Source organism: Acanthopagrus latus, chromosome 7, assembly GCF_904848185.1.
Source record: "Acanthopagrus latus isolate v.2019 chromosome 7, fAcaLat1.1, whole genome shotgun sequence".
Lineage (NCBI taxonomy): Eukaryota > Metazoa > Chordata > Actinopteri > Spariformes > Sparidae > Acanthopagrus > Acanthopagrus latus.
In genome coordinates this window covers 17,046,415-17,062,448 of record NC_051045.1, presented here as the reverse complement: position 1 = coordinate 17,062,448, position 16,034 = coordinate 17,046,415, and the positions used below count along the sequence as shown (strand labels likewise).

The window sequence follows — 16,034 nt, the reverse complement described above, 5'->3', positions numbered from 1 at the left end:
AAATGTAAAAGTCAGTCACAGTCTAGTATAGAAAACGATAATACATACATGTTGTGAAAAAGCAGCAGAAACTGTAGCGGGTGCTGTTTCCTTGGCACGAGCACAGTATGTGGGCTGCTTGGGGTATCAAATGTCGGTGGTTGGGTTTCAACTTAGTTGTTTTTTTTATCAGTATTATCTTTTACCACACTTGATTGGTGAGAAGTGCAGTGGAAAGTGGGTGAATGGGAACAAACTGGCCAGTATGTGTTGAATTGTTTGCAACAAACTAATCATGTTTAAATGATCCTTCGTGGCAGTTGTAAGGCTTATCAACTTGAAAGGCCCACAGGGACTGGACGTCATATATTTGATCCGTTAATGAGTTCTTCTGTTAAACTGAGCTGCAGTTAGTTGGAGCAGTCACCGCTGATTTATGTTTTTAGCTTTCATTTATCTGGTGCGTTCAGGCTGTGTGCACTGGGAGTTTTCTTTAGTGTGGCCTGTTACAGTAGTCAAATGAGTAAGTAAATATCAGCTTTTGATTTTAGGTGGCAAACTGGTTTCACATTTGTGAACGTTTTCTATTTTTGTATCTGCAGGAAAATGACAAAACATGTCTGCATGTTGTGATGAAGACCAATAAAATAATCTGTCAATTAGGGCTGGAACTCACAATTAATCTGCCTATTGTTTCCACAGTTATTTTAATAATGGTATAGACAACAACATGTCAAAAAAAGGTAAAAATCCCCATGACAATTTTCCAGAGCCAAACGAGACTTCTTTTACCAAACCAACAGTCCCACATCCAAAAATACTTTGTATACTGTCATGAACGGAAAAGAAAAGCAGCAAATCCTCATTTAAGAGGCTGGAACCAGCAAAGGTTTGAAATTTTTGCTCGAAAAATGACTGAAATGATTAATTGATTTATCCATCTATCGACCAACAACAGCTGATCCTTCGATGTCACTGTGGTTGGGGGTTAAAACATTTTGGCTGCAGCTACTTGTCCACCAGGAACATGTCAGGGAAGTGTACTGCCTGAACCTGACCACTGGATGGAGCAGGTCTCAAAGAAAAGAAATTGAGCATTGCAACCTCATAGAAATCCATGTACTTTAGGCAATAACCTACTCTTGTATCACTTTACAAGTCAGCCAGCTTTGCTCTTACTGTTTTTGAACTCTCTGCGAAAACATGATTGAGTCCATTTTAAGTGTGAAGAAGATGTGTTGCTAAATGCAATCTGCAGCTGCTGATAGCCGCAGGATGTTTATAGATTCCGTAATATACACTTGGCAGTTTCTTTGTACCAGTGATTTGTTGTACATCTCCTTGGTGACGGCTAAACAATGGAGGTAGGTTCAGACAGGGCTCACACAAAGTGAATTGGTGTGGCACGGACCCAGCTGGCAATCCCCCCTGGTACCATACAACTGGTGAATAGACCTTCATTTATCTTGGCATGGCTGCGTACAAAAAGAGCTTGCATAGAGCCTCCGGATTCTTTCACCCAGGGGGCCAGAAATGGCGTCTCAGAGCACCGAGCTCATGTTTCTGCCTCTCGGTGGCACTCAGATTACATCAAACACTTCACAGCAGTTACTGAGGAGGCTCTTTACTACAAATCCGCTCACATTATCTGCAGAAAAGCTTTGAATCCTAAATGATTTGTGATTTTGACCTTTGTTTCATTTGATAGTGATCATTATGAGCTGAACTGTAGAGTTTTTTTTATGTGTTTCATCCCTTGTGTCTCTATGAATGGTTATGTTATAGATCTTTGAATTGATTTGGGAATTGTAACATTCTAAGATTAAATGTAGAGCACACAGTTTCAAACTATATTGTTTATTACATATTTCTGCCAACGCTTACAGCAACACAAGACCTTGTCAGATGCGACACATTGCACATAACAGTACTATCACCACTGCTTGAGGCAGAGTTGTACTAAAGTTACAGTAGCTCAAACACTCAGTAGAGCACCAAGAATCACTACAACTCACAAGAAGCGGAACAAAAATCTCTCACACAGTTACACTGACACAAACATAGGGACCAACACTATTCAGGAGGAGCTAAAGCATATTTTGAGGGTGAGCTGAGCTGTGGTTGTACTAGGACGTACTGTAGCTTCTCCAACGCCACAGACCACAGACTTGGACCTTGTATTTCAGCTTCCTTCTCTCCATCTTCTCTCCGGACCGGGCAGGCGACCTAGCGTGGCGTATATGTGTGGGGGTTATTTATTATGAGCAATGAACATACAGAGGCCCAAGGAGCGAGAGCAGCTCAGATGGGGTGCCTGAAGTTCTGGCCGGCGAAGCGGGCCTTGTCGCCGAGCTCCTCCTCAATCCTGGAAGAGAGGGATGATAGCTTGTGATATAATGATGGTTCTGTGGTGGTTTACACACAACTAGTATGTTAAACAGGTTCAGTGTCAAGCTTTTATTTAGCCATGACTCACCTGAGCAGCTGGTTGTACTTGGCCAAGCGCTCAGATCGGCAAGGAGCACCTGTCTTAATCTGGGAAAAGAATTTAATGACATGTAAGACTCAGTTCGTGAGGTAAAAGCTTTGAATGGTCAGCTTTAAAAATCTCAACAACATTGCTGAAAACATATCAATGGACTTCAAAATAAGACTGAACACTACCTGTCCAGTGCAGAGACCGACCACCAGGTCAGCGATGAAGGTGTCCTCTGTCTCTCCAGAGCGATGGCTGACCATCACACCCCAGCCGTTGCTCTGGGCCATCTTGCAGCTAAGACATAGAGACAAACATCCCTCTTAATACATACATATAACATATAACCGCTTGTGTAGAGTGACGGCAGCGCTCTGTTGAGGACACTCACGCCTGCAGGGACTCTGTGACGGAGCCGATCTGGTTGACTTTAAGCAGCAGGCAGTTGCAGGCCTTCTCGGCCACACCCTTGGCAATACGTTTAGGGTTGGTGACTGTGAGGTCATCACCCACAACCTGGATACTGGTGCTGGCTGTGAAATTGGTCCATGCCTCCCAGTCATCCTGGTCAAAGGGGTCCTCAATGGACACCACTGTAAGATAGGAACAAGGTAAGCAGTGTTACAGTTGTAAATCAAAGCACTGTTTTCAAATCCAGTGTTTAAAAGTACGTTTTGACTGAAACCTTAAACCCTCAATGACTGATTTGTATCCACTTGGGGGCAGTAGAAACAAGCTGCTAAAAGCTCCACTGGGTTCACCAGCTAGCTGACTGAGACTGTAGTGGTCAGTGAGTTCAACAGGATTTTCACAGAAAAAAAAAAAATTAAAACAAAGCTTATGAGAGAAATGAGAGAACCAAAACAACGTAAGTTTCTTAACGATATCTATTTATTTCAAGTAGTTTACTTTATTCAGTCTATTGGTCTATTGTTATTTCTCCCCTGATCAATGTAGCCATGAGTACTTTAATCATGTTTGTATATCGACAGTGTTATCTGTTAAATGCCACGACAGATGCCTCGTCTTATACTTTAAACCAAATCTACCTTTGTGTATTTGAATTTCATCTCATAATATCTTAAGCTTTTGATATTTAAGAGCAGCAATTTGTGCATGGTTTAAGGCTATGAAGAAGATTTGTTCATTGTTTGAAACCCACCGGGGTAATCTTTGACAAAGCTCCTGTAGAGGTCAGCCAGCTTGTCAGGGGAGATGTAGCGGCTGGGGTCGTCAGGAGACTTGAAGTCCAGGTCGTATTTGCCAGCCTTGTAGAATTCAGAGGCAGCCACATCCATGCCAATAACAATCTTGTCAGTGTAGCCGGCCTTGGCGATGGCATTCTTCAGCAGCTCCAGAGCTGAGACAAGCAACAACATACAATACATTTGTGACTACATATGAATATAAAACAATCCTTTTCAAAAAATGAGTCACGGCTTAATACTCTGCTCCACTGGGGTATTTGCCATATCAGCACCTTGACCTGACACTGGAGTCAGAGGCTGGTGGTTAAAGCACTCTGCACTGAGTGGAGGCCTTAATTTAGCAACCATGTGTCAGCCCAAGAGTGACATGATAAGTGAAGAACTACCCTGAGAGGTCTAAGAATGTAATGCTTTCAAGAGACTCCCTATGACTGGTTAAAGACACACAGTTATAACTTTTAATGATGCTCTTTTCTCAAAAAAAGTAATTTAATCAGTTGGATCTTAACTCTGTCAGATTGTACTGAAACGTGTAGTGTAAAGGGCATTATCTCACCTTCCTTGTTCTCCAGGATGTTGGGGGCGAAGCCACCCTCGTCTCCTACATTGGTGGCGTCCTTGCCGTATTTCTCTTTGATGACATTCTTCAGGTTGTGGTATACCTCAGCACCAATACGCATGGCCTCCTTGAAGCTGCTGGCTCCCACAGGCAGGATCATGAACTCCTGCATGGCGAGCTTGTTGCCTGCATGGGAACCGCCGTTGATGACATTGAAAGCCTGAAAGGAAGCAGACAGGATCCCCTTTCAGCTTAAAGCAATCACGACTGAATCAAATGACTCTTTAGATCAAACATGTCTGTCCTACGAGCATTACAAGTTTCTATGAAGCCTATGATATATGACTTAGGTAAATGCACTATCATGCTCACAGGGACAGGGAGGATGACTTCAGGGTTGCCAGCGAGGTCAGCAATGTGGCGGTAGAGGGGAACGCCCTTCTCTGCTGCACCAGCCTTGCACACAGCCAGGGAGACACCCAGGATGGCATTAGCACCGAACTTAGCTGAGGGATGGGTGCAAAAAAAAAAAGATTTAAATGTATTGTATATATTGAGTGTAATTCTTTGAAAAATCCATTAATGAACCAGTATTGTCTTCTGATATTTGTATTCTTCAATGAGTATTTTCTGGACAAAAATCTATAATGTATGAATGATTATGAAATAATAAGGTTCGAACTGACTCTTCTGTTGCATAAACACAATGTGTAAGTGGTTACTGAAAGAAGAAAGCAGTAGCAGTCAGTGTTGACAAAAAATGTTTAAACGAAAATGTAATTGAATACTGAGCCTAAAAATGGAAAGTCATAACCACAATTGATTTTCATTGATCGCACCGGAGCGCCTGAGATTTAGAGGCTTGTTTTTTAATTAATGGTGATTATTATAACCCTTGTTGCATGTGATATTAAAGAAGAAATTAATGTATTTCCACCCTATTTCCCATTTACAATCATTTACAAAAAGTGTAAAGAAATTATGTTATGATGTATAACTAGGTGTACATAAACTGTGCGGTGCACCAGTGCAGCATGTGTGAAAAGTCTGGAGCCCTGTCTGATATTGACAAGCCAGTACATAAATTAGCATCTTACACTTGTTGTCTGTGCCATCCATGTCCAGCATCAGCTTGTCAATCTTAGCCTGATCCACAACGCTCAGATCCTGGATTAGACACAAGAAGACATTTTATACTGTTCACAAGGAAACAAAAGTTGAACGAGGTTTTCATACAATAAAACTCATTAGTTCAGAAGAACACACCCCAGTAATGTTAGAATGATCACAGCATATCAGAATAATACCACTGGAGCTCTGCTAATGCATTGTTTTAAAGAATATATCTTCTATATTAATGTAAAGGTAAAAAAACCAATGACATCAACGTGAAATATGCAGGTAAGGAACAAGAAACACCTGCTCAACATGACAAAACATGTTCATGCATTGTCTCACCACTTTGTTTTAAGATCGTAAAGCTGCCAATGTTACACATTTTTGTGGAACCATTATCTATTGAATTTTCAAGATACATGAATTAAGTTTTTTTGCACAGTAATATTAGTCAAACAATAAGTGGTCCTACCTTGGCCACCAGTGCAGGTGCAATTGTTTTATTGATATGCTCAACAGCTTTTGAGACACCTGCAAGGGACAAGCAGACCATGACTAACCCAGACAGGAGGAGTCCATGCAGAGCAGGCGAGACAGATGACCACAGAGCACCTCATCCAATCTTATGTATGAGGACATGTGAGGGTTTCTGATGGGGAGACTATTATTTAGCCATTTATGGATGTGCTGTTTACTATTATTTTCATTTTTAGATCTGTGAACATCTGTTAGTGCCTGCCAAGATTAGTTTCTTCATGCTGCGGCACACACCGGTACGTGAAAAGAGGCATCCTGTTATTCCACACTTTATTTACCTGGTTACACAATGCAGGGGCCAAGAATTCATTTATATATTTAACTGCTCTTTTGACTCCTAACAGGAGGAAGAAGAAAGATGGAGGAATTGGAAATGAAGAAGGAGGAGACAGACTGTATAGACGTGTTGAAATGGCATGAAAGATAGCAACAAAATAGAGTTTGGTGAGATGAGAATAGGAATCGATGCCTTACCTTTGCCCATGTAGCGTGTTTTGTCATTGTCACGGAGCTCCAGAGCCTCATAGATGCCAGTGGAAGCACCGCTGGGCACTGCAGCTCTGAAAAGACCTTGGAGACACAGAGGACATTTGGTCACTTCCTAAACTGCTGTTTCATGTCGCAAAGGACTGAACTGAAAAATGTGAACATGACGATCAATATGTCTGACTTTAAACTATGTGATTCATATGTGATACATAGAATCTGCAAACACAGACATGTCTGGGAGTGTTAAGCGCAGACGAGGCTGATCGATATTCAAGGAGTAAAGAAAAGTAAAAGGCAATGGGGCCGACATCCAAACAGCTAAAGGCATTTTCTGCCACAGTAACATACATTATTATTCTGTCCAGCCTCCACAGAGAGGAATAAAGCATGTATGTGGAGAAAGCTGAACTGGCTGTGCGGCAGAAGGCTGTGATGTAACAACGGACCACAGGCTGCCAACTGAGCATGTGCAGTGCATCTGTGGAAGGATGCCAAGCCACACCCATATATAAGAGGATGGCCAGTTCGGATTCATTCAAGGAAGGAGAACTTTGGTGGTGGGGAAAAATCTATTGAGTTTGCTCAGTGGACCGGCAGGGATGGTGTGAGTCTGAGGGGATTTAAGGCTTACTGTAGGACTAGAGGACAGAGTTCAGGATTAAAAAATCATCTGCATCAAGACATCACCTGGCTGCTGCTGGGGGATGCAGCTGCCAGCCGCCAGTCTGGTTGTATAAACTGAGAACTCGTGCTATCATTGCTTGATTAACAATCTATCTGGTCTAATACAATCCAAATATTCATCAGTATTACAATATTAACAACTCTACTGAGAACGTCTTGACAGCGTGAAGGCATCATGCACAAGTTCACTTAATTAAACAGATTTCTATTTTGTGATAATAACCCCACTAAGCAGAGGATATAATAGTAACAGGGAGTGTAAATGTCGCTCTAGATTACCAGAGCTACTGAAGTGGCTTCATTCTGACTACAAGCATAGTATTCCTGTGACCGAGAGGCAGACTGGTTACGTAACACGGCAAATCACATTACAGTAACTGTACGACAGATGTGCTCTTGGTGCAGCACACTCGGTTAGGTCTAGTGATGCCAAAACAGGCCTGGCTGACATAAAAGGGAATCCTGTCACAAAAGAAAAAGGGTGCTATTTACAGTAAACTAGAACTAATGGGGAGACGAGCGGGCTGCAGAAGAGAGCAGTCGATTCCCGGCCAATGCATTCTAGGCAATGTAGCCTGTTCCACTCACTTCCATGTCAGTGGTCATTCAGGTTGCTTCATTAACATTCTCAGGACATTTCATGGGGTTGAGCTCTTCCATTGTTTCAGCTCTCAAAGCAGAGCAGCTCGTCTAAAGACTTCAATCACAGTCGAGCCATTACTTAATTGAGGGAGCTGATCTTAATATTATGCAGACGTGTCAAACATCGCAGCGTTTGGTTGTTTTATACTCAGCAGCTTCATTATGTAATCTATCATACAGTTAGATTGAGGAAGCAGATTTAATTTACCCGACATCTCTACCTTGCAGGCAATATCAAGTCATAAGTTTACTACTGTATAAGCTACTGGTGCTCACAAACAGGAACCATTACAGTAACAGAGTGCTGTACAGGCAGTGTGATGTTACAGGAGCTATTTTCACACATTCACCATCTGATCTAATGGACTCTGAGCCTGCAGCTTGCAGCAGTGCAGGGCAACAGAGATGCCACACTGTCTTGACCGTCCTAATCCACAACTTGACATTTCACTTTCTAGCCAATGGAACATGACACAAAAATTTATGAAAATGTGCTTCAAATCTGATGTTTTAACTTCAACATTACACTAACTAATTATATTATATCAAAAATATTTGTTATAATAACAGATACATTCAAATAACCTGTTAAACAATGTGTAGATATTAAAAAAACAACTAAAGTTTGATTTGTAATGACCCTCAGCTGTCGACTAGCTAGATGTGCCATCCTTTTCAGTACATAAAATTCATATGTTTAAGTCATACAGTACCTTTCTTGGTGTACAGATCAACCTCCACAGTGGGGTTGCCACGGGAGTCAAAAATCTCGCGAGCATGGATCTTCAGGATGGACATGGTTCTGGATCTGCAGAGGAAACCAAACAGAAAAATGACATCAGTGCTGTTCAACAGTCTGAGCAGGCACGCATTACCTGACACTGCCACTTACTGAATTAAAGCTACTTCAAGACAAAACAGTGACTCGGCAAAAACCTGACTGCTCAATGACACAGGAGGGACAAAATGTGATCTAATTTATAGCTCGAGAGCAATAAACCATCTAATAGGTACATATATATATTAGCTGTGCAGGCCACCTGAACCAACTGATGTGTGCTGGTCAGGCTGGTAGGGGTATTAGTCACAGTAAGGCGTGGCTTATGCAGCAAAAAAAAAAAAAAAAAAAAAAAAAAAATCTATTCAAAGTCCGTTCCCTTTACTTAATATGACAGATCACACACCAGCATTGCAAAATCCTGTCAAAACTAAGCTGAGAGCACTGCTGTCAAACAGTTGAGTAAGAGCTCTTGATAACAGCAGTGACAACTCACTATAAGGAACAATACGTGAATGACTTGGCACAATGCATGTTTGGCTTCTTTTTGTCTATTGTACTGATATGGGTCAAAGGCCTGAGTAGTGGTCCAATCTCATGAAGCCTTCATTATCTCTCCGAATTCTGGCAGCCGAGGTCAGACAGTCTGCACGCCCACTGCTGCACTATTGATTCTCAACTGTTTTATCTAACTGTCCTGAATCTGCACCAACTCGCTCATCTACCCACTCTGATTGCATGAGTGAACTCTGGGTACAGTCTGAGGTGGAGTACAGCAGAACCAATGGAAAATCCTCTGGCCTTAAAAGTATGTTTGGAAACTGGCCACAGGCAAAATCCCCCAAAGACACCAATACAGGGACCATGATCTTTAGTTAAGTGGAAAATTTTACAGTTTAATGGGAATGGGTATTGAACCCCAATACTTTTTTCTAAATATCCAAATGTGTCTCTGGCACAGAGTGTCGGAAACTGTCAAGTTAGTACAGTTTACACTGTATGTCTCAGTGACTGTTACAATTTTCGTGTAGTTAGTCTATGATTAGATCATACCTGATTTAAATAAACAACTTACCAAATTAAGGCTGATTTATCTTTTGTTTCAACAACACTTCTCAAAGTATGGTATCCAAGAAGGTACAAAATGGTACTGGAACAGAAACTCAAAATTCAACGAATAACCTAACCTTCACTATTTTCATTAAATCATTTACAGAAACAATAAAAGTCCAGAAATATAGTTGAAACAATAGGGGGTTAAAGCATTAACCAAAAACAATAATCAATTTATCATTTCAGTCATTTTTCTAGCAAAAATGCCAAAACTCCCGACTTCCAGGAATTGTGAAGACGCTTATCCTCATGCAATCGCTCATCTTTTGAGATCTAACACTAAATATGTTGGGCTTTGGATTGTTGGTTGTACAAAGAAGAGCTATTCAAAACAGCTTTAGGCGATTGTGATGCATTTTTCATTATTTTCTGACTAAATCATCATTCAATTCATGGACAAGTAACTAATTAATCGATAAAGGAAGTGCTGTTAGCTGCAGCCCTAACATGTAGACAGGGATTCTTTCTTTTCATTTTTGTTGTTGCTGCAGGTTCAGTGTAAACTTGGAAATCAAGGAGGTGAGCTGGCAGCACAAAATGGCACCCACAGATAAATAAATAATCAAGGACTGACACCTGATATGTGTGTATGCATGTTAGTTTGGCTGAGCCCTCAGTTGGGCTACATTAGCGTCTGGCAGCGCGCCATATTTGTGTTAATTCATATTAATAATAATTCATGAAAAAAACTTTAACTTTAACACTGCAGTAATTCACTCATAATCCACTAACTGAGCGGCTCTGTCAATGTAAAAGTGTCTCCTGGAGGCGTGATAAGTGGAGAAATGAGTGATCATCGTAAGAAATGACACAGTGAGTAATCTTGCTCCATACAGTAATTTTCCAACAGCCGCTGGACACACCCCCATGTCTGCTGCAAGCAACTGGTAGCACTCTCTGCCTGTGCCAACATGTGCAGCCTGTGACAAAACGCTCACATACCATCACATCCTCCAAAATCTTCAAACAAAAGAGGCACATATAGTAGGTCTTCATCAAATGGAGAGGGCTGCTGCTGGGAGTCGGACTTGCAACCTGACGCCCTTTTTCCCACAGACCCTGCAGCTCTAAATGGAGTGACATCTCGCCAGCTGACGGCCTGGTTTAAAAATAGACGCTGGGCTACAAAAACTACTCCATCCTGCAAGCCTCTAAAACATCAACTCAAGGAGACAACCAAGAAGAATAAGGCGCGTGTAAAAACAGGAATAAACATTCGAGAACGAGCTACCACAAGGACAAAACTGAGGTTATCGTCGAGGATGTGGAACATCATGTACACATTTATAACAGAGTCACTCAGTTTATATTGACGCGAGCTGACTTACACTAGCCTCTTCTAATCTTTAAAGCTGTTGTCGTGGCCAAACATTTCATTTAAGAAGCAGAGATAACGTAGTAAAAGTTACCTTTACAGCCTAACTGTGTGCAAGGACGGTGCTGTCGCTCTCTCGTGCGGGCAGGCAGGCAGGCGGAGAAGGCGCTCGTGACGCCTCGGGTTGGATGATAAGCGCACGGAACCAGGAAGTAACGCGGAAGCGAGGAAGCTCATTGGCTGGGGCTGACTCACAAGGCAGAGTGCGAGCGGAGACGCACGTTCACCATCAGGAGTCAGACCTCACATCGTTAATGAAGGCGAAGAGGATGCGGAGTTTTCTTTTACCTGTGATAAACATCACTTTTATTACATATAAACACAAACACACACACACACACACACACACACACACACACACACACACACACAGGGAGAAAGATTATGTTTAATTGAGGTGGATTATGGGAAACGTAGTGATTCTCTCGATGAGAGAGGCAGTATGCGGAAAGATGACGCAGTGTGAGTACGTGCAGAGCAGCAGGCAGGGATCTCCGATGCAGTGGTTCGTTGTTGGTCACATGACACTTGTGGTCACGTTTTCTGGCTCTGACTCTTCTTTTCCCATCACGAATTTTATTAGATGCACGACACGAGGAGCTGTGTGGGTTTCTAACAAGACCACAGAGCATCGTTGTAGTCCTGTGGGCCGAAATATGTCCAGACGTCTGAAGCAAAACGAGCAGACAGATGCACGGAGACGTTGTTTCAGCAGCATATCAAAAGGGGTATCTTGTTCAGCACGCTGAACCAACAGCAGGGTTAAAGGTGCTATAAAGTAAGAGTATTTAAAATGTTGTGTATTTAATATCCGTTATTATTATCAATAATCAATTGTATATCCATGTTTTGTGTGCACCCTTCCCTGGTTAACGTAGAACTGCTCGAAATTTGCACCATTTGCTCTTTAAAGAATGGCTGCACTCATTCACGTGGAGATTACAGTGTTGAATCACAGCGTGAGTGATAGTGCGCCCCCCCACACACACACACACACACATCTCATCGTCTCTCAAGACGTATTGATCCCACGCAGCTGCGCAGTGCAGTGAGTGCAGCATCCACAGACAGCAGAGCAGATCAGAGCTGCTGCTGTCGATGTTGCTGCCTCAGTGTGATGACAGCCAGCTGCAGTGACCTTGAGACTCAGCTCCTCGTTAAATCCAACTGCGCCATCTGCTGGAAAGATGCTCTCAGTAAAATATCACTGCAACAAGTGCCTCCAGCAGACATGTCAGAGGTCGGAGGGAGGTGATCATCAACATAAGGAGAGGGGAATTTATTTACTCGGTCATGACCAGCTACAGAAAAACAACCTTCTGTATGTTGTTGTGATCAAGCCTAAGATCAAGAATGTTCTTTTTAACAGTACGTGTTCTCTGCTAAAGCTGATGATCTATAAATTATATTATATTACTGTGGTTTAAAGACACAGTGGAAGGAGTATTGAATAGAAGTAGAAGTAGAAGTAGTAGTATGTAGAAAAAGTATCAAAAATAAAAGTGCTTGTGCAGAGATCTACGTGTCACTGTTAGTCTATATTATTACATTGTTGCATGTCATTATTATTGATATATGAGCTGTACATTGGTAGAGGTACAGTTTATTTTGCTGCTATTGCTTCATATTTTTTGAACTGACAATACATTTAGTATATCAGATTTCAATCTGCAAGTTTACTAGTGATTCCAATCATCAGATAAAAGCAGTGCAATAAGAAGGACAATATTTTCTGCTGGATTTTGAAATATGAAGTTGCAGATAGTAAAAAAGAAGAAGTTCATCTTGTATTTATGTGCAAGTCCTGAGTGAATACGTATTCTTTACCACTGAATAATGAACTAAACAATTAGTTTACTGACAGAAAGTTGGTAAATGACAGTTTGAGTTGAGTCTTTTTTTTTTCAGGGCCATCCATCTTGTTTCCTTTGTTCTATGAAAGTTACACGAGCTACTTGATAATGGGCCCCAGTAGCTCAGTTGGTGGAGCGTGCGACCCATGTACAGAGACCCTCTTCCCCATCCCCCCTCCCATCATCACCAGAAGCCTTTATGTCAATAAAACCATGAAAAATCCCACAAAACACATCTTGACAATGGCAATAATAGCGTCTTAATTACGGGTAAGTTGCATGAAATTTTGAGGTTAGGTTAGGGTTAGGGTTAAAAAAAAAAGGAAAAGCTCAAGTGTTTTTGATAGCTTTTACAATGGTGCTCTCTCTTCGAGTGAGTAATAAAAGCGTGACGGTGAGCCTGCATCACCAGTACCAGGAACCTGAAGCGGTTAAAAGGAATTCAGCTGTCATTACTTTCTTTTGCGCATTTCCTCCTGAAACATGCCAACATGTCTTCACCCCTGGTGCGTCCTGCTCTGTACAGGCCATTTAGAGAGAGGATTTTGTGGAAATCTGCACACTTATCCAACAGCTTTGCAGTGACGGAGACCACAGTTTAAATCTCACATAGCTGCACATTATTTTCCCTCACCTCACATCTTGTCTGAGAAGGAAACCACATAAAGTGAGGTATATGAAAAAACATGCCCAGTTGGATGGAAATCTTTAATCTAGCAGTAGTCAAAGATGAGATTACTGGGTACTATTTCTAATAGTGGTTACAGAGGTTCATAAGTAATTCCGAAATCCCTGATAAATCATTGCACACCTTCATAAGAACAGTTTCTGGATTGCAAGATGCTGTTGTTTAAACTCCCTCAGCATGATGTTCATCAGAAAGATTACTCCACTCAATTACTCCCTTCAGGAAGACAGCTGCAGAACATCTGGACCAAAACAAAATTATCAACAACTTATCGACAGCTGCAGGCTTGATAGATCGTCTTCGTCACTGACTTGTTTACATTTAAAGCAGCAGAATTGCTGGTTTATTAGTAAGACAGCCCCACAGGTGCCCTTCGCTGGGCCGCTGGTTAAAATCTCAATGTCAAAGGTTCAGTTCCTCACCGGGGAGCTGCTGTTGCATGATGTCACCCTTTTCTCTTCCCTTGTTTCCTGTCTCCGTCTCCTGGCTGTCGAAGAAGACGCCCAACATGCCACAAAAAAGTGATCATCACTGACATTGAAGTTCCTGACTTATGAGAAAGTGAGAAATTCGCGACACCTCTTATTAACGACTTTGTTTGGTTTTGTTATGGCAGAATTGATGGTGTATATAACGTTGAGGCTGAATGATCTTTTTGTCCTAAATCAATATCTATAGAGAATTAGTAAATGTTTTTTATTAACCATTATTAAAGCCATCAGTCAGCTTTGTTCACCATTTCAGTTCAGTCATTTAAGTTAGATTTTAAAGGTAAAGTTTGACATTGAAATATACTTTCTACTCTAATACGATAATACACTTTCTTGCTGAGTGTTTGCCAGCAGCTCGTTAACTTGGCATAGTTTAGCAAAGCTTAGCAAAACGACTGGAAACGGGGGAAACAGTCGCCTGGCTCTGCCCAAAGATAACAAAATCCACCTATCAGCACCTCTGAAGCTCATTAATTCACACAGTCTTATTTCAGTTTGTTTAATCAGGACTTAAAACAAGTGTAAAAATGACAGTTTACTGTTTCACAAGAGGTTATGTGACCAGGTACAGTAACTTCCCCTAGTTTGTGCTTCTTGCCTGTTGGGTGCCCAGGGCCAAAGAAATGCCCTACAATGCATATTTCCAACATGTCTTTTACTAACATGTCAACATCCTCCTTTAAGTCACACATTTGCTTTTACTAAATTTGCCTCCAGCCAGTCACCTGGTGGCAGCCCGAGTTTCCACCACCTGAGTGATCTGTGCTCTGCAAATATGTAGGTCACCATTGGAAAACTGCGCCAGGAGGTGAGGAAGCATTCAAAGAAAGCTAGTAACCTGCATGTTGCTGTCAGTCCATTTAAAAAACAAATCTTCCCATAACTGAAGCACCAGCCGTCCTTGATGTTACTTTAAAATGTCACGTAGTCTGCACGGAGCTGGTGAGACGCCAAACCAGAGCGAAGCCTCGCTCTGCTGCATGCTTTTTAGGAAGTGACTAAATCTCTATCTGTGCCCTCTGGCTCCAACACATACCCAGACGAAATCTATGTGAAAGTCAAATACACAGCTGCTTTTAGATCATTCACGTCAGCCTGCAACCTTATTCTATAGAGAGTTCATACAGTTTTGGTCTTATGAAAATGTCATTGCCGCTGAAGGGAGTATGGAGCTTCAGTGACTCAGACTATGGCTGCACTGGGCAGCTTCCAGCTGTGTACTGTGCAGCTGTGCAAGTCAGTTGCTCCTGGAGATTGTTTTTGTCCCCAACAGACCTGGTTAAAGCACAAGTGAATGAAGGCATAAGACCCGTCAAATTGTATACATTTATTCTTCAAACAGCTGTTTCGTTCCAAGTAACACAACTTCCCCAGTTAGATGAGTTCGCTTGTTTTGCGAGGTTGGTCGATTCGTGGAAGGGTCGCCTCTCATCATCACCACAGAGAGAAGACACATTGCACTGGTACTTGTTTATGACTTTATCACAGCGCCATAGATAGCGACATATGACACACAGTTTCGTTTGCACCGTGAAAGCCACGTGACTGTCGTGCACAAAAACAACACAACCGGTTTTTGTTTTATTCAAATGCATTTCTTTGCATCCTCCTAACTCAAACAACTGCATACACATATAACATCATTTTTCTGTCATTTTTAAAAGCTGTACAGATACTCCAGTCCATTAATGCTTCATGTGTTGAAGTATTGACCAGCAACCACGACAGCATTTTCGGTAAAAACACAGTGTGACAATGTCCACTACTAAGTATTGTAATCAAGGAATGCAAAGTTACAATTCTCCTCTCTTTCCATTAGCCACAGTAACGAGTGGATTCAACAGACAGAAATGAAAAACTGATTCAAGATTGCAAAATACAAATGAGTTGCAAAAGTGTAGAGAGCACAGAGATTCCTTCATTTTGCATAAATCTACATAAATATCTTCAAGGCACAAGGTTAATTTATAACCTATATACAATATTAGGGGTTTAAAAAAACAAAACTAGTCATTTTGTGCTACATTCACATAAACAAAACAAATT

The 16,034-nt window shown here is 41.6% G+C and overlaps 1 protein-coding gene across 2 annotated transcripts; it reads right to left on the bottom strand.

The window, feature by feature from the left end:
- Nucleotides 1–1,820: 1,820 nt before the first annotated feature.
- Nucleotides 1,821–11,128, bottom strand: eno1a (enolase 1a, (alpha)). Of its 2 annotated transcripts, none has more exons than XM_037105167.1 (12): nt 10,991–11,128; nt 8,404–8,498; nt 6,350–6,445; nt 6,154–6,212; nt 5,320–5,389; nt 4,595–4,728; nt 4,220–4,442; nt 3,618–3,815; nt 2,847–3,048; nt 2,644–2,752; nt 2,456–2,514; nt 1,821–2,344 (listed from the first exon to the last, which is right to left on the bottom strand). In XM_037105167.1, the coding sequence occupies exons 2-12, from the start codon at nt 8,486–8,488 to the stop codon at nt 2,281–2,283; spliced, it is 1,299 nt and encodes a 432-aa protein (XP_036961062.1). In that variant the 5' UTR covers nt 8,489–8,498; nt 10,991–11,128; the 3' UTR covers nt 1,821–2,280. The 2 variants fall into 2 exon arrangements, with proteins under 2 accessions (XP_036961062.1, XP_036961061.1); XM_037105166.1 differs by lacking the exon at nt 6,154–6,212 and adding an exon at nt 5,811–5,869 and having other exon boundaries at nt 10,991–11,126.
- Nucleotides 11,129–16,034: the final 4,906 nt, after the last annotated feature.